Genomic DNA, 23,593 nt, shown 5'->3' with positions numbered 1-23,593 from the left:
GAGGGGTGTATGAGAGAGAGGTTGTCTGATGCTTAGCTGCTGACCAGGGTCCGCCCATAACACTTAGATACAGAAATATTGTGGACAATAGCACCAAAAGTCTTACTAGAGTTAAGATAAATTAAATCCACTGCTCTCTCCTTATCCACAAATACAGTCACATTATTCTAGAAGGAACTCACACTGGCAAGATATAATAAACCTTTGTTAAATCCATACTGACTTTCTCAATCAACTTCTGCACAGAAATGTATCCAAGAATTGCTCCATGATTTTTCCAGAGAACGAAAAGAGGTTAATGAATCTGTCACTCCTCTAGTTGTTCTTTTAGTTTGTATGGAAGCTGGTGCAATGTTTACTTTCCTTCAGTCACTGGGGATCTTCCCTGATCTCTTCATGTCAAAGACGGTGGAGAGCAGCTAGTTCTCTCAGCACTTTAGGATGCAGCCTGTCTGGTCTAGGCTTGGATGGGTTGAATTCTTTCAAGTAATTCCTAATCTGATCAACATCCATTATCAGCATTTCTTTCTCTTTAAAGAGAGAGGCCTGGAATACTATGATGGTGAAGGCTGAGGCAAAGCAGCAACTGAGTATCTCAACCCCCTGTATTACAAATGACACTGCAGCACCTGCCCTACTTAAAAATGGGCCACGTTTTCTTTGCTCAGAATTTGTTACTAATCTAGGATTTTCATGAAGTCATTAACTTCCCATGCAAGTGTTAGCTCCTGATGACCTTTGAATTTCTCGATACCATTCCTACATGACTGGGCAATGTTTCTAAAATCCTCCTTTGATGCTGAAAAACAAATTTAACACATATTTAAATACTAAAGCAAAGCAATGAGAAAGAGTGGGTGGGAAAGGAAAGAGAATAAAAGAGAAATAAATAAACTCAAATGATAAAATGCCAAGGACAATGCCAACTTTCTAAATCCATCCAAGACAACTAGAAGTGTAAATAATGAAGTCCACTTCAAAAATCCTGCCAAGCTCTGATATGTGTCTATCTCTGGGAGAGCAGAAGCACATTCTGGAGAACATTCATCAAGGTTTCCCTAAACTAAAGCCCATCCAGGCCTAGAATTCCAGCTCCCAAACTCTTTCACCACTTGACTACCTAGTCATTGCAGTTGCCTAAAACTTAAACACTACAATTAAGCCATACTAAGAAGCATAGATCCAAGCTTGAAACAAAAAGACCAGTTTTGAAAAACACGTTGCTTCTTTTAAAACACTTTGAAACTCATTAGTGGATTTCTTGGGTATTTTTGATACCTTATTAACAGCAGTTTCATGCAAAAGATTATATCTCTTAAAAGAAAAAACCAACAGAGCATCAAGATTGCTGAATCTCTTTTTTGAGATGTAATTTTGTGGCTACACCAAGATTCTGCCTTACCTTCTGCTGGAGATCAGTCCACCCATAGGCCAATAAAAAAGATTTCTGCTACAAGGGTTTTAAGAGGCTATTTCAGGCCCCAGTCAGAATATATCATCAATCAAGAAGTCTATCTGTCATTGCTTCTGAAATGAAGCTAATTCTACCAACTGAAAATAATAAATAGAAGTGCTTGTTGTTACACTCGTTAAAGTCTTGCAATAATTTTCAGCTCTTCTAAAACTGTTCTGAACTTAAATCAATGGACGTTCTCATTATGTTTTCTCTCCTACCGTTTTCAGGTGATCTTTCATTTACTTCTGAACATTGTCATGATCCTTTCAACTCTTCTTATAAAGGTCATCACAACAGCTCTCTCTTTATGTGTGTTCTTTCTGTTTGTCTCTCCATTGGTATAGTACCAATACTATTGATGCATGTCCATATGGGCAGAACAGCACAAAGAATATAGCCATTGAAATCAAAAGAGTAAAACCAGGCATAGCTCTTGTAGTCTCTGATCCAATCAGTAAAAATAAAACTGCAGGAAGAGTAGAGGAATACATCAATAATGGTAGGTAAGTGGAACAGACTGAATGTAAAAATTTGCAGAAATGGGATGTCAGGTACTCCCTAGACTAGAACACAAAAAAACAGGCAGCAATGGATCATAATTATTCACTGTGACACAAAGAGGATGAGAGACTGCAAATAGAGCACTTGATCATCTGAAATAAAGACACAATGGATTTCTTTTATGTTTCACCCTTAACATTATGATCTTTTCACTGATGATTTCACAAAAGACTTGTGTTCCAGAGAGTTTTTGCCATCCACTCACAATCTCTAATTTAGGACATGAGAACACCATATTGATGCCCAAGCACAGATTTCTGCTGATAGACAATGTTATTTGCTTGGAAGTTCCATTTCTTTTCACTCTGATGTAACATCATATTCTAACTAGAGTAGCAATTTCATCTAAAAAAAATGTGACATTTTCTTTCCCTAGTAAATCTGTGTTATCTTTATTTTTTACTTTCTACAAGACAATGTTAGACAACTTCTTTTAATGTCATCCAGGTTGCCATTTCCAAAAGCATTTTGCCCTTTTCATCTTACTCCACCTTAAAGAAGGTAGGTATTATGAACACCATCAAAATGTATTCTTTGGCACTGAAGCTGTCCCTGGCCATGGCCATGAGTGATGTAGTCTTCATGGAACAGGGTAAGAGTGTTTGAGGAGTATAGGGGGCTACTGTTGATATACTCAGTATCATGCAATGTGGGGACACAAAGTGGGACACACTCATCTGAAGATGTGAAAGAATTCACTGAAGGCAGATGCACATGCCACTCTCCGAAAACTAGCTCACAAGGAACATAAATTGCCCAGAAAGCACTCATCCTTTAAAGCAGGTGATTGACAGCGTTAGGTCAAAATATTTCCTACATTGCTGAATTTGGTGGAATTTTTATCTAATTTTGACTGCAAATTAAAACTGACCACAAGACAACAGAGTCCCCAGCAGCTGACAGCAGTGTAAGTTTCCTCTGCTTCCTTAAAACGCAAGTCCATCTGTGGCAGAACTGCATTTATTGTATTTCTCTACTACAGTTTGCTAGTGGACATAAACTGGGCAGTCTGTCTCAGAAAAGCCACTGTGTTTACTCTGAATGATGCAAGCAATGAATCACAGGAGGCCTGTCAATAAATCTCAACCCCAGCACACGGCAAGGAGAAAAAAAATCTGAAAATTAAAATCAAGTATACTGAAAACTAAAACTCATGGCTCTTCAGATACATTATTCCCACTTTCATGATCCTTCTTCCTTTTTCTTGAAACAAAGGCTGATACACAGACCATGGGCAGATTTACAACAAAAGAAATCTGTTTACACTATGTTAATCATTAATTGCTTATTTGCTGCCTTGCCAGGGGCTGATTTCCACGCACATACATCCTGCCTGGATGATGATAAGAACAGGAAAAAGAGGATGCACACTCTGTCATCTTTCACACAACCAGTGCTGGAGGCGTGCATGTTATGTGTGTATATTTTTCATTTCCCTTGATAGGATATATTTGACCTGGAATTAAATAAACCCAAGGGATGACATCACTATCTGCATCATATTCACTATTTCATCAGTATAAGTGCTAGAGAAAACAATAATATTTGCATCACTCTATTTTGAATGGTCTGTCAGAGACCTCTGCGTATCCTCTGCAGAGGACAACCCAGAACCTGCAGAAATTCCCTGGTATGAGTCCAGAGAAAATAATCAATTTATTAACAGAAGAATAAAGTATTCATCCTATTAAAAGAGGGGGTATTTCACAGCAATCATGTCTGAAATACATAACAAGAGATAAGAAAAAGTTCTTCCACTGCCGACTCCTGGCTTTCAGCCATTTCTATATGCTTCTTCACAATTCATTGCAATAGAAGTCCCAGATCTCTGTGAGAGGTAGAAAAGACAGAATTCCAGCCTAGATGCTGCAGTTGGAATTATTGCCATGAAACACAAAAGTGCATGGAAAATATGAGATACCTTCAGGAGGGCAGAATTGCCTTTGCAATAAGACATGTTCAAATGCAAATATTTAAACTGTCAACAGGATGCCTTCTAGAATGAGAAACAGTCACAAGTATGTGCGGAAGAGAGAAGAAAGGTTATCAGAAAATAAGCAGATGACAGAAGTCTATACATGAAGGTGGAAGGGCAAAGAAGCAGGCAAGAAAATAAGAGATTAGAAGCAGAAATCAGTTAACTTTTCAAAGATTCCACACAGTTACATTATAGAAAAAGACCTCTTTAGTCTAGTTTTTCCACACAATCGACAGTGAGAGCTGACATTAAGGCATTATGCAAGAATCAAGAGGCAAGGAGTGATCATTTGAACATCACAGTTACCTGGACCTCTGTGAGCAAATCTGACTATCCTCCAGTGCTGCGGAGCCTCAATACATGACTCTAAAACCAGCAATGTACTCATTCTTCGCACAAGACCAACAGTAAAAATACAAAATAAAATTTTGTTTATTAGGCTAGATGGAATGTATATTTTGCCTCACTGAAGCCTGTATGCATCCTTTTTGCAGCCTGATTCACAGTAAGTCAACCAGCTTGTTTTCAATTTAGCTCTGTTGAAGACGAACTTGTCCAGGAGCACTGGATGGCAGAAGTTCAAGTTATACTTTGAATATTCTCTTTTAAGAGATTAATCTAGCCTTGGAGCAAAACAAAGCAGGAACACAAAACAAATGTGGTCACATACCAACATTTAAGATGCTGCTGAAAATCTTATAATGGGAAAATACTGTTGAATTTCAACATATAGTTTTATTAGTGATCATTTTTAAAGCAAACATCAGGAAAAGGGAAGCAGCTCTACTGGAGCACTGGCTTTGTGCTCCACCCTGTCAGGGTCCCTCTAAAGGGCAGTACACTTATCTTGTCTAACAATCACAACTAAATTCCCTGTTCTACATCATCTGTCAACTTGTTCAGCATGCACTGCCCCATTCTCCAGGCCATTATTGAAGACGTCAAACAGGACTTGCCCCAGTGTTGTCCCCCAGGGGCACACCACCACTGACTGGCATCTAGCTGAGCTAATCACAGTTTACATCTCCATTGAAATCCAGCAGTTGAGACAGTTTTCAATCAACAACACTGTTCACACCTTTAGTCCATATTTCATCAGTAAGACGGCATTGAAAGCCTAACTACAACCGAGATCAAGTGACAACCACTGCTCTCCCCTTATCCAGTGAGCCGTTTTTCCTCTTTCAGAAGGTTACCACATGGGTCAGCCACTATTTCTTCATTATCCATGATGACTAATCCAGGGCACTATTTTGCCCTTAGACGTGGTTTCCAGATGAATTTTCTTTTTCACCTTCCTGAGGATCAAGGTGAAGCTGACCAACCTCTAGTTATTCAGATATTCCGTTTTGTCCATCTTGAAGACAAGAGTGACCACCACTCTCCTCAAGCCCTCAGGAACTTTTGGTTATCATGACCTTTCAAAGATAATCTAGAGTGGACTTGAAATTTATGTGTTAAATACACAAATAGAAACATTGGATAATAACCTATTTACAAAATACACTGGTTTGCTCATTCCCTTACATTTTTATAGCAATGTTAGCTGCCAACATGCAACTCTACAAAAGCCTTTACAGTTAGTAAGATTAATATAAGCAGGATCAGTTGTTTCTTCACATATGTGAAAGTCCCTAGCATGCTATAAGCTCTATAAGAAACAAAGAATGAAGGAAATAAATATTTCTACTACATCTGTACAGCAGTTTACAGATTTATCCTTTTTATTTACTATTTGTGCACTCAAAAGTTCTTTATCTCCATAAAATGAAAAAGTAAGGAAAATACTATTTTCTTTTGATAGCACTGAATGAATAGAGGAAACTGCCCAGATGTTATTTTTTTTCTTGAAAGTGTTCATCTGACATTTTCTGAATAAAAGTCTACATATACTTTAACAGTAAAATACAGCTATGTAAAATGTTATCCAGACAGATATTTCAAAATAAGTCTTTTGTGTAAAGCAAGGACAAAAGTTAAAATGAGATATTGGCAATGTATAGACATAGATATTTATATTTATATAAATGTGTATGTATGAAGAAAACAAAGATATTTTACATAGCTCATTAAAAAAGAAAAAGCAAACCAACTACAAAGTGTTGAAAGAATTATTGTCCCCATTTCTCATGAGTTCTGAACTTGCTTTTGTAGGAAGTTTTACAAATATGAAAAATGTTTCCATTTACCTTAAAACGCAATATTATCTTTGTGCAAAGCTGTAAGAGCCTTAACAAACTCTCCCATTGGTAAGAAACATAGCCACTTCTATTTAGGGATTAGCTTTTTGTTTGAGAATTCTAAAAAAATAACTTTTAAAAAAAATCAGTGTGCTGTGCTTCTGATAGGAACAGATGTTTTAAAAAACAGCTTGTGTGAAATTCTTGGGCACTCAATCATTTATTTTGAACATTTTACAGGACTTCTTTCTTCCCCTTCTATGTGTGTTTGCTCTAACTGTTGTTAGGCAAGGAAAATCTAAAAATTTACTAGTATCAAGCTGTGTTTCCATTGGCACCAATGCCACCCCTTTCAGCATGTTTAGGAACCATAATATGAAAAACAGAAAGAGATTCTACCTTGAAAACAGCATTTTGCCAGAGCCACAAAGTGTTTTCCGCCTAAAATTTCCATAGCTCATACACTGATCCTTTCTCATCTCTGCAGAAAACAAAAATGAGTGGCATAAAGAGTGGCTTAATCTGTAGGAACCTACCCCCACCAAAAGTGCAGTATCATCTTAGTCTCAAGAAGCAGTGGTCTGCAAGAATCACAAGCAGGGAGTTAGCGTTTAGCCGGGAGACGCAGCAGTTTATACTAACAAATGGGAAAAGACGTGTTCATACACAAGTGCCTATTTCAGCAGCTGGTCTTGCCCAAAAATGCTGAGTAGTCATAGCCCTGCAATTTTGTCTTGGATTGGTAGCGTTCATAAATCGAGGGCAATCGACACCGTTTGCTCATGCAACCTGGAAAACAATGAAGAAGTACCATTGTGCCACCGGTGAGGAGACAGGACTAGGAACAGCCCTCCTGATCTTCTAGTAAGTTGCAGTAAAATGAGTTTCTTTAAAAAATAAGGAAATGCAATTGATCATTTAAGCAATACTGTTAAGAGTAGATTAGAAATTAATATCCCTGACTGATGGAGCTTTACAAAATGGCTGTTTTCGAAATAGCTGTAGAACCTATGCTTTTTAATAAGCACAATTGGCTTTGAGTGCTTTGTCAATGTGACAAACCTTTTCCACCAGAAGTGGAGCAGTTATTCAAATGCTAATGAAAGTGAATGTAATTTGTAATGGTGCTGAATCAACTTTTCAAGACTGTGATTTGCATTTGTATAAAGCTCCATTTTTTCCAATATGAAACATATTTGAATTGGGTTTGAGAATAAACAAATTGACATACTGCTTTTACCATCAAAGTATTTTGATTTCTTTATGATAGGCAACCGTAACAATACTGAGTAGTTTTTTATATTTACACATTTTCTTCAACTGCAGAGCAGGCTTTTGAGATTCATTAAAATAGTCTACAACTCTTGTATTAAACCATTGTGTCAAATAGCTCAATTTTCAGATCCAAACCAATTGTTCATACCATTCTGCTAATCTACCAGCAGTCCTGGCAGATGTTACACTCATTTACAAGAACGGCCAGAGAGAGGATCCAGGAAACTACAGGCCTGTCAGTCTAACCTCAGTGCTGGAGAAGCTCCTGGAACAGGTCACCTTCAGTGCCATCACACTGGCTGAATATTAATGGGCTGAGGCCAACAGGATGAGGTTCAACAAGGCCAAGTGCAAGACTCCTGCACTTGGGATACAACAACCCCATGCAGCGCTACAGCCTTGGCGAAGAGTGGCTGGAAAGCTGCCTGGCAGAGAAAGACCTGGGGGTGTTGGTTCAGTCTGGATTGGCTGAACTTCTGTAAAAGCCAGTGCCTAAGAAGGAGAGGAGGTGCAGGGTGAAGAGACCCCAAGTTCTCCGAGACTCGGAATCCTCATTCTGGTGGAAGCTCTGTGTTTTGCTGTGGTTTTACTCAACCTCTCCACTTAAAATGGGATTTCTGGATTAGTGCAAAACGTCATGGGAAAAAGTCAGTCCCTTTCGGCCAGGCTTTGCTCTGACCTTCTTCCCCAGCTTCCAAGGGCAGTAAGAGATCAGGAAACCCATCATGAAGGGGGGCAGTGTAGGTCAGGCAGCCTGTGTGCCTGCGAATCCACGCTGCTTGGAGAACAAGTCTAGGGGTTGGAGAACAAGTGTTATGAGGAGTGGCTGAGGGAACTGAGGTTGTTTAGCCTGGAGAAGAGGAGGCTGAGGGGAGACCTTATTGCTCTCTACAACTACCTGAAAGAAGGGTGTAGAAAGGCGCATGTTGGTCTCTTCGTCCAAGTGACAGCTGGTATGACAAGAGGGTATGGCCTCAAGCTGCGCCAGGGAAGGTTCAGATTGGACATCAGGAAAAACTTCTTCACTGAAAGGGTTATCAAGTACTGGAACAGGCTGCCCAGGAAGGTTTTCAAGATAACATCCCTGGAGACATTTAGAAGATGGGTAGATGAATTACTTAGGGATATGATTTAGTGTTGGACAGGTACAGTTGGACTTGATGATCTCAAAGGTCTTTTCCAACATAGGGATTCTGTGATTCTATGAAACTGCTAAATGCATAAATATGCAATGAAAATATCCATATCTACATCACAGAAAATATAATTTGCAAGCATATGACCTCATGTAAACCATAAATCTCAAAGTTGAGCTTTAGGTGGGTCATTTCAGATATGTTTGCTGTAAGTGTCCTCTTACTCTTCTTTTTAAAATAAAACAGAATAATAGACTGAATATTAATGGTTATTTAAGTGGAATTTAGCACTATACACAGCTGCAGCTGAGTTTGTCCATTCAAGCAGAGGACTTGTGAGTCAGATACATTAAAAATTATCAATGACATGTTGACAAAAGTTTTAAATGCACAAAGTCTCCAGGTATAGACACCTGGTATCATAGCCACTACTTCAGGGATATGATAGTGCCACTGGGCACTACTTTAGCCAACCTGAGTAAGTATTTCTGTCCTCAACAGCACAGAAATACTATCATCTGGGAAGTAGTATTGATAAGGCTACACAATAACATTTAGATATAACATGCAGTGTATGTTATAAACATATGGTTTATATGGCAACATCTTTATCTAGTAACAGTAATTGCTACCAAGCAGCATAGACTATAACTGTTGGAGAAGTATTTGCATAACATTCAGGAATGGTTTAAAAAGAATTAGGATTTTCAGAGTATTTACAATAACTAACAGTACAGTACCTCAACGGTTAATGGAAGAATTCACATAAAATATGCACAGGTGCCCCTAAGTCTTTGGCATTCCATATCTCCTGCTCTAAACAAGAAAATGAATGACTGCAAGGAACACGCAGGAAATTGAGGAACACCTAATGTGCAGAAATGGATTATTTTATTGAATATATCAATAGTAACACTTTCACTGTCTTGATCAACTATAACCAGCTGAAAAAAATCTGAACAATATAACTTGCCTCGTAAATGCTCTTAAAAGTCCTATCAGAAACTAATTATCACTGCTAGGCTCCATTAAAAAAATACTCTGAAGGCATAAGAAAAATAAATTAAAATCATGACAAAAGAATGAAGGGTCAAGTGAGGAAGACAATTCCACCAGAAGAGATATCTTGCTGCACAGATATTTCTATGGGCAAGAAAGAGAAAAATCCTTCTGTCCCATGAGTCTCCCTAAGAGCAAGACATATCTCAACCTAAAATGTAACAGTGGATGCAGCTGACGGGAGCAATAAAAAATAGACCTTGTCAAAAAAAATCAAACAACCAGCAAACAGACAAAGCTCCATGACATGATTTCAGCATGTTCCTGAGTCTAATCTAAGCAGTACCTGGGCTTCAGAGACCTCCAGCACACAAGGGCACAAGAGGTACTGCCATGTCATGCTTGAAGAGATGGTGGCATCTGCTAACGTGTCATCAGCCATACAGCTATGTTTACCAGAACAGTACAAAGGATGTCACGGGAATAAAAGACTCGTGACTTCACTGAACTTTTCCTTAGCCCTATACACATGACCAGTCATTTCTGAAACTGGGGCAGGGTGAGGAGCAGGCACAAGACGTCTTCTACAAAATTTGTGTTTGGCCTTTCATGTATGAAAATGCACACATTCCCACATGGCCTCACCTTCAGTTAGACTGGATGCACAAACACCAGGTGGTAAAACATTAAAAAAAATTAAAAATCACTAAGTTTTGGCAAATATAAGCTTGGGGTTTATTTAAAAAATACATTTAAAAGTGCTTTCTTTCAGGAATGTTCACCGTTACACACATATATGCCAGTGTGTGTCAGGCTCTCATCTGAACTGAATGACCCCAGGCCCAGTCAGCAGTGGTTCCTCTTGCTAGCTGACCAGATTAAAGGTCATTAGTGGAAAACATATGCATACCTACCTGCAGGATGGGTCCAACCAACACTGACAGACACACATACTACGGATCCCACCAGTAGCTGGGCTTGGACACACACCTTACACAGTAGCTGGCCCTGAACCCTGCTCTCCTCAGTTGCCTCATGCACAGGCCCACACTCTTGCAAATAGGTCTCTCCAAACTCCAGACCCCATGGTTTCTCCAGCAGTTGTCCAGAACCTCCTGGCCCTTCCAGCAGCCAACTCCTACAGCTTTCTTACAAGATACTTACCCTGCTGGCTGGCTACTCTGGTTTGATTCTCACCGACTACGCACATACTCTCACATACCCGTTGCTGGCACCTCCTACATATCAGTCCCAGGACAGAATTTACGTAAAGCACACCGGAACCTACACCTTCCCCAGAAGTCTGAGGCTTAGATTTTCCATCCCACTGTTCAAAGTTACTCAAACATATGGTTAAAAACCACGTCTGCAATTTTGGAACGTAATGAGATTTTCTGTGATATCAGACAGCAATTATTGAGGAAATGCACAAGAAAGATAGATCTATGAGCTAGTCAGTAACATGGCACTCGAAGTAACAGCACCTCAAGTCTCTGTTTGTTTCCTTCTTTGCTTGGGCAATTCAGTAGCCTTTGCTTGCCTGGGTTTCCCTTCCTAAAAAAAGAAGGTCAGTGCATTTGCATGGTAAAGTTTTGGTAGTGGGTGGCTACAGTGGTGGTTTCTGTGAGAAGCTGCTAGGAGCTTCCCTATGTCTGACAGTCAGCTCCAAGATGGGCAATGCCCAGCCCATCAGTGATCGTGGTAGCACCGCTATGATAACATATTTAAGAAGGGGAAAAAAAATTGCTGCACAATGGCATCCAGGAGAGAAGAGTGAGAAGGTGTGAGAGAAACAACTCTGCAGACACCAACCCTGCACAGTGAACTCTGCAGACACCAACCCTGCACAGTGAAAAAGGAGGGGGAGGTGCTCCAGACACCAGAGCAGAGATTCCTCTGCAGCCCACGGAGAAGACCATGGTGAAGCAGGTGCGTGTCCCTGAGGCCCATGGAAGTTAACAACAGAGTGGATACCCATCTGCAGCCCAAAGATGACCTCACACCAGAGCAGGTGGATGCACCCAAAGGAGGCTGTAGCTCCATGGGAAGCCCATACTGAAGCATGCTCCTGGCAGGACCTGCGGACCCATGGAGAGAGGAGCCCACATTGGAGCAGGTTTGCTTGCAGAACTTGTGACCCTGTGGAAGATCCATGCTAGAGCAGGCCGTTCCTGAAAGACTGCACCCATGGAAGGGAACCACACTAGAGCAGTTTGTGACGAACAGTAGCCTGTGGGAAGGAATCACATTGGAGAAGTCCATGGAGGACGGTCTCCCATGGAAGGGTCCCCACACTGGCTCAGGGGAATAGTCTAAGGAGTCCTCTCCCTGCAAAGGAAGGACCAGTAAAGACATGTCATGAAACAACAGCAACCTCCACTCCCTGTCCCCCTGCACCACTGCAGGAAGCAGATCAAATGGGAGTAAAATTGAGTCTGGGGAGAATGGAGGGGTGGGGGTGTTTCAAGATTCAGTTTTTATTTCTCATTATCCCTCTCTAATTCGATTTGCAATAAGTTAAATTATTATCCCCAAGTCGAGTCTGTTTCACCTATGGTGGTAATTGGTGAGTGATTTCCCTGCCCTTATCTCAGCATACAAGCCTTTCGTTGTATTTCTTTCCCTAGTACAGCTAAGGAAAGGGAGTAAGAGTGGCTTGGGTGCGCATTTGGTCTCCAGCTAGGGTCATAGAATCATAGAATCACTAGGTTGGAAAGGACCCACTGGATCATCGAGTCCAACCATTCCTGACAATCCCTAAACTATGCCCCTCAGCACCTCATCCACCCATCCCTTAAACACCTCCAGGGAAGGTGACTCGACCTCCTCCTTGGGCAGCCTCTGTCAGTGCCCAATGATCCTTTCTGTGAAAATTTTTTTCCTGATGTCCAGCCTGAACCTCCCCTGGAGGAGCTTCAGGCCATTCCCTCTTGTCCTGTCCCGTCACTTGGGAGAAGAGGCCAGCTCCCTCTTCTCCACAACCTCCCTTCAGGTATTTGTAGAGAGCAATAAGGTCTCCCCTCAGCCTCCTCTTCTCCAGCCTAAACAACCCCAGCTCTCTCAGCCGCTCAGACTTGTTCTCCAGCCCCTTCACCAGCTTCGTTGCTCTTCTCTGGACACGTTCCAGAGCCTCAACATCCTTCTTGTGGTGAAGGGCCCAGAACTGAACACAGTATTCGAGATGCAGTCTCACCAGTGCCGAGTACAGAGGGAGAATAACCTCCCTGGCCCTGTTGGTCACGCCGTTCCTGATCCAAGCCAAGATGCCATTGGCCTTCTTGGCCACCTGGGCACACTGCTGGCTCGTGTTCAGTCGGCTGTCAACCAACACTCACAGGTCCTTCTCTAGGCAGCTTTCTAGCCACTCTTCCCCCAGTCTGTAGCACTGCATAGGGTTGTTGTGCCCCAAATGCAGGACCCGGCCTTTGGTCTTGTTAAACCTCATCCCATTGGTCTCAGCCCAGCGGGGTCCAGCCTGTTCAGATCCCTTTGCAGAGCCTCCCTACCCTCCAGCAGATCCACACTTCCACCCAGATTAGTGTCAGCAACTCATTGCAGAGCACTTCCTAGATACTTCCTCACACTGTATTTTTTTCTGCTTGCACAAATAACTGCCAAAAGTAAAGAATGGTCAGAATGTTGAACAAATAGGTTACTGCAAAACCTCAACTCTAAAGTTTTCTTTCAATGCCTATCTCACCCTGTCATTCCAACATCTGAAAGCTTTACTACACTCCATGCTACTCCTTATCAGATTTTCCTGCAGAATTCTTTTGAAATAATTTTCATTCTTGTCTCTAAAATGCTTTGTGGTTTAATGCAGGGGGAATACCACCAATTGGGTTGAACTGCTTAGCAAATAACATTCTCAGATTACTATATCTTCCACTTAAAAAGATGAGTTTAGTATTGTGTTTAGAAAGCAGTTATCATTACATATGACAATCCACTGCAAAAATCAAGTTGTTGAAATAAAATTGTTGAAGTATCTGGTCTTCTTTCTAACAAGGGCATTTGAAGTGCAAATAGGTGAAAGACCGAAAACGTTGTTCATGCATCTCTTCCTAACCCTCCTCTCATTCTTCTTCTAACTTCTAAACTTCCACGTTGCCTTCTTGTTTCCTTGTATGAGAGAATATTTTAGGCAAATTACTGTTTATTCCCTGGGGCGAATTCTTATTTTGTTCTGCCTTATGCATAATCAAAACCACACGACTTATTCCAAGTCTTGTGGTTGTCTGGTGATTGTTAATTGGTAGGTAACTAAAGATAAAAAAATATAGCAAAAATATGGTGATCACTTAGAAAAAATTTTTTAAAGAAGAAACATTCTAGTGAAGTGTGTGGAATTAAGGTTCTGATAGAACTTGTGTAATGATTATTTAAATACCTTCCAAGGGGTCAACTACAATTTTGCACAGAAATTCTTTAGCAGGGCAGTTCTATAAATAACTGTCAAGTAATCTCTGTGAAGAAAAAAAAAAAGCTCCACAGAGAGAGATGGATTACAGTAATTGCAAACAGTGCATTTTTTCATCTTTGGCACACAGACATTTTTTGAAGCTAGCTGGCTGGCACTGGCTTTATCAGACAGCGTAAGCTTCTAGCAGCTTCTCACAGAAGGCAACCCTTCAGGCCCTCCATTACCAAAACCCTGTCACAGAAAACCAACATACATTCAAATAAATCTTAGCAAGTCAGTAATATATTTGATGGCACAAAGATTGGTGTGTGAAGTCAGATTTACTCTGTAGCTTATGTATACGTTATAGGAAAAAATATATGACATAATGTAAATAAACAATTACACTTGAACAAGTGCAGAAGTTTTTTTCTTTCTATGTGAAATCAATCTTAAAATCAGAGAATCAAGGCACTGAGACAGTCCACTATGTAATGTAGTTAAAAAGAAACATATGCTTCAATAGCTGGCCTGATTTGCTGTTGTTTAAAAGGCTTCTATTCCTGTCTGAAAGGTCAATACAGAAAGGTGACTATAGACAGCACTTTTTTTAAGCGTAAGTGTGAAACAAAATCTTCTGTGTTACAAAGGCATAGGAAAAGCTAAATATTTAACTCCAAACATCCTGCAAATATCGTTTCGCTTCTCGAAGCGTGGCCAAGACTTTCATTGCTTCCAATCTGTCAACTTCCATTTCCATGCGTAAAATGTCCACTACAGCATCACTTACACCATCAGCCATGCGCTTCTTGTCTCTGAAAAAAAAAACCCAACCAAAACTGAGGAAAAAAATGCATAATGGTGTATTTTTGCCTTTATCAACAGCTTCAGAGTCAGGACACTATTAAGGAAAGAGACACTGAAAAAATTCCAAACACAATACAGTCTGTAGGTCAGACAAGATTCTCACTGAGTTTTCATGTAGTTCAGCATTGACAGTAAGGGTTTGTCTCAATAAAATGTTACAAAGGTTTCAGCATGCTGTAATTTGTAAGAAGGAAACCCTTGGAACCCTAGCTGAGTTGTCACAGAATAACTCTTTCCTTCAGGGGAAAATTGGACTTGCTAAAGTATTTTTTGTTACTATATCAACATATAGTTCCAATAAAAAAAACCCAAACCCCTCACTTATTAAGGAAGCTATTTTTAATACAAATAGTTGACATTTATTTTTGAAGGAGAAAGTATAGACTTTGGACTGCATATTCAAACAATTGGACCATTTATCAACAAAATTCCTAAAAATCTCAAACCTCCAGGTAAGTTAGCATCCACAAATAAAATTTCCCACTTGAAAATACATTACTGACGTGGAGCTTTAGCATTCTGTCCTATATAAGCCTGGAACACAGCAGAGGACTGCTGCTATCTCAATGCTGTGCAGTTCATCATCACATATATTCAAGTATCTCATTTTCTCTAGGGAAATCTATCAGATTGAAACCTCCTATAGCTTAATTGAACACTAAAAAAATGAAAAAGAAGTAGTAAGTGACCAGAGCAACAGAAATAGACATAGTGATGGTGGTACTTTCTTTTGGACAACCCTAAGCCTTTCTAAAGCCTCAAATTTCTGCTTACTTTGTTCTCTTTCTGAAACAGTCCATCTACTCACCCACATACATAGAAGTAACCTCTCTCTTTCAGCAGGACTCTGGCAACATCCTTAGCGTAAAGCCTAATGACATCTTGCACATATTTAGGTGGGGCTACTTCTGTAGTTGAAGAGTCTCTTGAGAAGCAAACCTTAAGATGAGTTAATGTGCCATTTTCAAGAAAACATCTGAGCTCATCTCTGAAAGGCAACATAACCTGTTAGTAATGACTCCAGGAAAAGTACTTTCTCATGAATACAAAATTAACGTTAAATAACAAACTTGCTTGAACAAATAGTCTCGATCTTGATGCCGACAACCAAAAAACAGCCATGTCTCTCCAAATTCCCTGTCTGTATGTTCTTCTCTGAGCTTCTGCCTAAACAGACAAGGAAAAAAAAAAGAACATACTTGATAGCATGTAAATCCAATCCTGCTTTAGAAAGTGCAGAATCTGAAACACCGATAACCTAATTCTCATTTAAAGTCGTGGTTTAGTAGACCTCTGCACTGGCAGAAATGTGAAATCACAGTCAAACCCTCCTCTCAGTTTCCGGAGTGCTCACTTTCATCCCAGTTCAAAATCAATTAACTTCAAAGGTTTCTTTTTTATCACAGTTTCATATTGGAAGAGTTATGTAGGAATGATATAAGATGTGTTGGTTATCTATAAAACTTGCAACCATTCCCACCCAAATATTCCACTCCAATTCTTTGTTTCTTCTGAAAAATCATGTTTTTACACGTTCTTGGTGATGAGGTACCTTTCACTTTTTTAACAAGCATCTCTTTGCCTTGCAACAAAATAATGCTGCTGAAATTGGAAGGGGAAAAAGGGGATTTACCTTCCCTCAAGTACAAACTTAGAAAAAACAACATTACTGCTCATTTAGTGGGTTCAGGTGCCAAGCTCCTGATCTTAAAACATCAAAATCTGTAAACACACAGAAAGAGGGGAATATGAGAGAAAACTTGACAATTCAGCATGCCGAGGCGTTTAATACAGATACCACTTCTGAAGGAAATGGATTTTGAATAGCAAAGTTAAGCCAACCAATGCTGTTTCCAAAAACTAACAACCACTTACAGGGCTTCCACTAGTAACACACAGATAAAAGATTTAAGTTCTTATTTATATTCCTGCAATCTACCCAATTCCTTGTATACCCACTATGGCTATTAAACACAGTCAGATAAAAGCACAAGTTTTACTCAGCTGAAAACCAAATAAACAAACAAGCACTGCCTGTTTGAAACTAACAAGACTTTCTAAAAAGAATAGTACTGTTACAAAAAGTAAAAAAAAATATTAAATACAAAGGTTATCTATATTTGTACTCAAAACCTGAGGTTGTACTTCTCTCAAAAGAAAAAGGCCGCTTTTCAGGTAACAACTCGGTACATACCTATGTTGTAGAAAACCAATAAATGGTGAAATTCCTGTTCCTGGACCAACCATGATAAATGGGACAGATGGGTCTGCAGGTAAGTGGAAAGTATTGTTTGGACGAGCAAAAATAGATACCTAAAATTAAATTACATAGAATGCAATTGAATAATATTCTTAAGCAATGAAAATGCCATGAACGTTTTAGAACTTTCAGAATAGTTACATATTGTATGTGTTCACATGCCCTTCCAAATCTTGAGCTTTAGAGTTTATTTTTAATGCCATACAAATATCTGAAATAAAATTTCACACCAGTTTCTGAAGATAACCCAATACTCCACACTATACTTACAGACTTATTAATCAGTCTGGAAAAAAAATAGGCAAAACCACACAAACATAAAGTTTCTAAGTATGAAAGTTGACTATACCATAAATTTGGGGAATATTGTTAACAAAATTCATGGAATTGGTGTTGGTACTCAAAGGGAAGTAAAGCTTATTGCTACTATAGGTAAGTTAAACCTTGTGGACATCTAAAGATATTCCAGAGGAGGCAAAGATTTGTTTATAGTGAATTGAAGCCTACTGACACTGAACTTGCCTTCTTAATTTTCAAAAAAAATTTTACATGATGTCCAAAAATGCATACAGGTGAGGGGAGTCAGGTAACTGTTTACTGACCCTGGAAAACAGTTTATAGCATTCTATTGATAAAACTCTAATTCTGATCTTCAGATCTGTGTCTGAAAGAAAGTCTAAATATGATTTTCACAGGAGTGTCACAATTATTCTCTGAGGTATAGGTAACATAGAGAAAAGGAGAGATGGCTGTTTTTAATTCTTTAAAAGACTAAGCAGCATCCACAGCAGAGCTTCATCCATTTAAGTCATAAGCAAACATCCAATTTATATTGCGTACTAATTATGACCGGACTTGAATTTACTTGCAAGTTTAAGGAAGGAGTGAAGCACCAGACTGAGGCATTTAAACTCTGCTCTGTAAATCTAAGAGGTTTAGTACTACTCATTTCTTATAATTTAACTTGCTATAGATACTACAATGTAAAATAAGATTACTTTTCTGGTTTGATGATAAAAAGTGGCATAATTCTTGCTGCAAGGGGCAATATTTGTATTTCTGTTATACTTTTTATTTCAAACCACACTTGAATTAGGAGATAATTTTCTCTATTAATAATTCCAAACTGGTCATTCCTTTAAAAAATACTGCAAATGGTAAACACATTTATAATGTCAAGTGTTTCCAATTACTCTAAGTTATTTTTGCATAAGATCACACTCATCTATTTTGTTTTGGAATTCCACATATTTCTGCAATCTATGTGTATTGCTACACATTTATCTATGTTGAATTCTAGATTGCACAGCAGATGCAAATAGTTCTGAACTTTATTCAGACTCATTTTGTAAGAATCCTTTTCACTCCATCTCCTTTTCATGTTTGATCTTTAATACATTGCAAATCAATTTTATTTTTAATAAAGAGATGTAAATACTGGAATAAGATATACAACACACATATTAATCAGTCTGGTTTTTTGGTTAGTTTTAAAAAGATAGCTTTCATGGCTTTTCCATTTTGCCAGACTAACATCTTGAACTACTGGCACAGTTTTCTTGTAGCTAAATTCTACACTTGTTTCCATTTTTCTTAATGAAATATAGCTTAGACTGGCAGCAGTTATTTTGTCATATTAATTAGATAATAGAATTCCAAGTTTTTAATAATTAGCTCATACCTAACAAATTTGAGACTTACTAATTACATAAGATTCTCCCCTGCAAAAGGAAGAGGCAAAAAAAAGTACCCTCTCCTAATAACACCCACTATGCCAAATCGTCCTTGATACACATCAGAAATACCACAGAAGACTGTCTGCTGTGTTGTATTCAGTAACTTGGCATTTAAAAACTGTGTGAGACTTGACAAGATATGATTTACCCCCTGGTATCTGCTAAGCTTTCCTAGAAATGACTAAGGGCCTCTCTCCTACAACAGTAACAGCCATAATCATTTAACTGCACAGTGGTATTTTAGTCCATGAAAATATCTCCCAAGACTCGCTTAAGACCGCAGAGGGGTGGAAAACAAACAATGGTCTTTCAGCAATGCCAAGTTTAACTGCTCATGTTTTACTTTATGTATACTTTAGTTTAACAACTTAGCAATGAAATTCCAAAAAAATGTTACAGAGGGAAGTGTAAACTGACGAGTAGGCTAGAACTGCAAGCTGAAGATGCTTACTGCCAAAACACCTGCATTACACCAGAGCAGTGAGAAAAAAAAACCCTGCAGTTGCCTCAAACTTGCATAAATTTAATGGTTAAGGAGTTTAAATCTACTATTTATACCTTTCCAGTTGCAGGTCTTCCACCTTTTGTATCCGGAGTGCTTCTTTTGGGATGCAGTAGAGGTGCAACTAAGTCAGCAAGCCAGCCTGTACATACTCCTTTCCGTGAGACTGGTCTAGCGGGACAGGCTGGAAACTCCACAATATTAAATACGAAACACAGTTTTCCTGGCTGATATAAGTTTGAACTGCAACAACAAAGTGTGAAAAAAAAAGAAAACCCAAACCCTCAGAGAAAGCTGTACAACCTTACAGATCCATTTGCAGCCCAAACTACCTCAGCTGAATCAAAATGCTCAATATTCTCCCAACTTTGTGATATTTATATATAGTTAGAAAACATCATAGGGTTGGACACAAAAGCCAGTGCCTACAGAAGGGAATTCAATTCCTACCAGATTCACAGGTGTAGGAGCTTATTCTTGAGAACACTACGAAAGTCTTGCCAGATACTTAAAACAATGTTGTCTGAAATAGATAAACCCGATGGTTTTTTTGCAATTGGTTTTAACTTTCATTCCTCTGTTTCTTCTTTCGATCATAATACATGCACTCTTAAGGAAAAAGCGTACCTAAATTACTAAGAAGATAGAATTTGAATATTTCCTTACCTTGACACTGAATAATATCTGGCTTGCAATTTGGGTAGATGTTCTGGAAATAAAACCAAACAAAACCAAAAAAGAATACATTATTATTTGATAGAACCCAATGAAACTGAAAATATCACATGAGTGTTTACACTACCGAAGATTACAAGCCTAGTATAACTGTAATTTTCCTCTATCAACATTTAGCATTTGTAGTTCAGAAGTAAGCTATTAAGACCTGAAATCTATCTATAAAAAATATATTTTTTTAGAATTTACAGAACATCTTTTAGAGATCCTATAAAACGAGGCCACAAAAGCTAATTACTTGGGTTCTGGGTAGCTAATGGACAGGGTGAAGCCTGACATTTAATTTTTCCTACCTTTCATCTAAGAGTGCTTTATAGAGCTCAAAAAGCTCTCAGAATAGGAACTGCTTGATTGAAAACTTCCTATATACACTGTGCTAGAAGCAGATGTGCCAGCTCAATTTCAAACCACCATGAGTATCTATTCAAGTTATTTAAATTAGAGCTAAAAAAAACAGAGGCAGCAATTAATTAGGCGATTTTTCAGTGAAAAACCCACTATATATATATCACACACACATTTATACCTATGCATGTATGTACATATTAAAAAAGGCCAAACTCAACAATGCCTTCAAAGCAAAAGCTTGCATACAGACTGCACATTTTGGCTGAGGGGAAGAGTGTATTAAAAGTACTCACTAAGTGAACAATGTGGTGGTGTATTGTGACAAAAAGGCAAGTAATAACAGAAATATCGGGCATAGCAAATGCCAGAAAACATACAGTGGAGAAACAGGGTAACACAGAGCTTTAATGTTTTTTTAGTTGCTTTGCCACATGTATCATCATTTTGCACATGTTCCAACCAGTACGGAGACACTGACATATTCTTAAGATGCTCTGCTACATAAGATAGTTGCAAGTCAGAGCTAAGAAAAGCTAGCTAAGTGAAATCACTTCATGAAGACACCAAACCCATTCAGCACATTATTTTTCTAGGGGAACAAGTTTAAAAACCTTTCAAAATTTCCATTTATTCAGTTCAGTTACTACAGCACGTTCAATGCAACCTTTGAAAAGTGAAGTGTATATGCTTTCACTGTGAAAATTCATATATATATATATATATATATGAAGCAGAGTTTTGGATTTTTTTTATATTAATTTATTTTTTTAAATCCCTACGTTGTACTAAGGAGAGACTTGGGGCAGGCATGGAGAAGACAACTGCAAGAACATAAAAAGTAATTTTTTTGTTTGATACCTTGAAATGTATTAAGAAATTATAGGCTTTAATCTGGAAAATAAATCAGTATTTTCAGATGTATTTGAGATCGTTACATTTGGAGTCTCATTCCTTCAATATTTCACATAGGGAACATAGTGAGTGTATTGGACATTACATAAATACAAATATACTGGGAAAAGCTTTCAGATTTAGCAGGTAAAAGCCCCAAAAAAGAACCTGTAGGCAGTGAAGTCAGAAGTTGTAAACACCTGTCTTCTTCATTTGTAAGAGTGGATGAATTGTTGCTTAAAGACTCCGATCCTGCAGACACCGTATGCTTATTTTTACACACAGGAGCAATCAGAGTGAACTGAAGCATAGGTATGTACCTAAGTGTTTGCAGAATGAAAGCCAAAGACTATAAACTGGAGAACAGGGCTTTGTTCCCCAACAATTGTTTCAGTTTAATCACTACAAATACTGTAACATTTTCTAAAGCAGTTAAATGAACAATTGATTGTCTTTCTGAGAAACCGAACATTTAGTCCAATGCATTTCCAGAAACCAAATCTAATTAAATCTACATCAGTCACCTACCAATTAACAGGTTAAGTGAAGGCTTGCAGCTTGGAAAAGCATGAAGTAAATCCAGCAAGCAAACATTACAATCTCTAATAAATCGTGTATACTCAGAGGCTCCTTGTTTGCTGCAAAGCTCTTGAAGTCTCCTTTTTTCTCCCACATCACTGGTACATTCTACAAGAGCTCGCAAAAATGCCTGCAGGGAAGAAAATAGCAGGGAAGAAAATAACAGTGAAGGGTAAAAAACTCTATCCATTTGGGAAAATGGACAGAAACACGGGAAAAACTTGAGATGCCTGGCAACAGGAAGCAGTCACCTGACAGGTTAATAGATAATGCAATTTATTTCCCAAAGCACACTTTCACCTACTATGAAAAAATTACATTCCTTTTTTTTTCTTTAGTTGCTCCTCTAGTGTGCAGGATGAGGTAGCAGTTCAGAGAATCCTACTTAGAACAACATGGGAAGAGATAAATAAGCAGACACAACCCATTCCTTGATAAATCCTATATTTATGAAAGGCTTTCTTATTTATGCATTTGCACTTTAGTTAACAGCTTCATAACACAAATTAATTCAAGACAAAGCCTTATTTGATAAGTTACAGAAGCCAGGAAAGTAATAATAAAAAGTCTTAGTAGAGGTATTACTGTAAATAAAGTATGGTATTTAATGAGTCACGTAAATGTCACTGTGGTGTTTTATTCCATACTTTATGGCAACATAATGGTACTGCAAGCTTTCCTTAAGGGAAAATTAAATTGGGCATTGTTAAATAATGGAAAAAACACAGACATAAACAGATACAAGCTTTTTTTCGATAGCAAGGTGGAAACAGACAAGTGCATAAAAGTGAACCAAAATATGAACTGTATTCAGGTGACATATTCTACACGAAAGAATACTCAGAAAATAATTTGAGTGTTCTCAAACACTGAGCTTCCAGACAATAGTTTTGAGTATAAAGTTAACTAAAGCATATTCTACTCTGACCAGGTAATAAAGCAGATCAGTTATAAAAAAACTGGCTCAGGCAATATTCCCTAGCCAGCACTCTCTGCCTACCCTTACTGTCGTGACAAATTTTCAGTTATTAAATGTAGGCTTGAAAAGGTTGAAACAATAGGAAGTTCCTCTTCTCTTCTGCTACAAAATCTATTAAATTGAGTTACAATGTCCTTCCAAAAAATTATTTCCCTCAAACCCAATGAATGCAACTGTTTAGCTTCAACTTTCATACAAAGTTAACTTTAAAACGTGTTTTGACAATACCAGAAATCCACATGCATTTCTAGTTGCAAGATTCCTTTTTTTTCCACAGGCACAGAATGCAAGGAAAATAATATTCACACACTGTGAGCGTTGTGTAGGGAAATGTAGATGTTGTCAATGATGTAATGTTGTAAAATGATGTAAAATGTAAAACGATGTAATATGGTAAATGTAAGAAAATTGTGGGTTGTAAACAAGAGATAATTGTAGGGCAGCTGCAGCTGAGGGATCCTGAGAGGTGGCCAATCACTGGGGTAGCTTCTAAAGAGGTGATAAGGGTGTATAAAGCCTGGCATGGCAGAGTACTTAGGAAGACCACTCAAAGGAGGAGTTCGGAGTAAGAGAGAGCAGCAGAGAGAAGGTGAGAAAGTTAGGGCACTCCAAGCAGGAGCTCAGAGTTAGAGCAGCACCCAAACAGAGGCTGGGTATTTTCAGTGACAAAACTTTGTGGACATGGGTGTTTGATTAGAAAGAATGATTT

General features: G+C 38.5%; 1 protein-coding gene across 1 annotated transcript in view; it reads right to left on the bottom strand.

The window, feature by feature from the left end:
* Positions 1–12,658: 12,658 nt before the first annotated feature.
* Positions 12,659–23,593, bottom strand: part of MTRR (5-methyltetrahydrofolate-homocysteine methyltransferase reductase) — a 30,075-nt gene continuing 19,140 nt past the window's right edge. Inside the window, exons 10-16 of the mRNA XM_054060773.1 lie at positions 21,855–22,035; positions 20,019–20,061; positions 19,409–19,595; positions 17,049–17,167; positions 15,929–16,021; positions 15,663–15,842; positions 12,659–14,802 (exon numbers count right to left, since the gene is read on the bottom strand). Of these exons, the coding sequence (XP_053916748.1) occupies positions 14,658–14,802; positions 15,663–15,842; positions 15,929–16,021; positions 17,049–17,167; positions 19,409–19,595; positions 20,019–20,061; positions 21,855–22,035 (948 nt within the window). The 3' untranslated portion in view covers positions 12,659–14,657. The remainder of the gene's footprint in view (positions 14,803–15,662; positions 15,843–15,928; positions 16,022–17,048; positions 17,168–19,408; positions 19,596–20,018; positions 20,062–21,854; positions 22,036–23,593) is intronic.

Source organism: Cuculus canorus, chromosome 2 (genome assembly GCF_017976375.1).
Source record: "Cuculus canorus isolate bCucCan1 chromosome 2, bCucCan1.pri, whole genome shotgun sequence".
NCBI lineage: Eukaryota > Metazoa > Chordata > Aves > Cuculiformes > Cuculidae > Cuculus > Cuculus canorus.
Note: the sequence above shows the minus strand (reverse complement) of the source record. Positions and strands in the feature narration are given on the sequence as shown.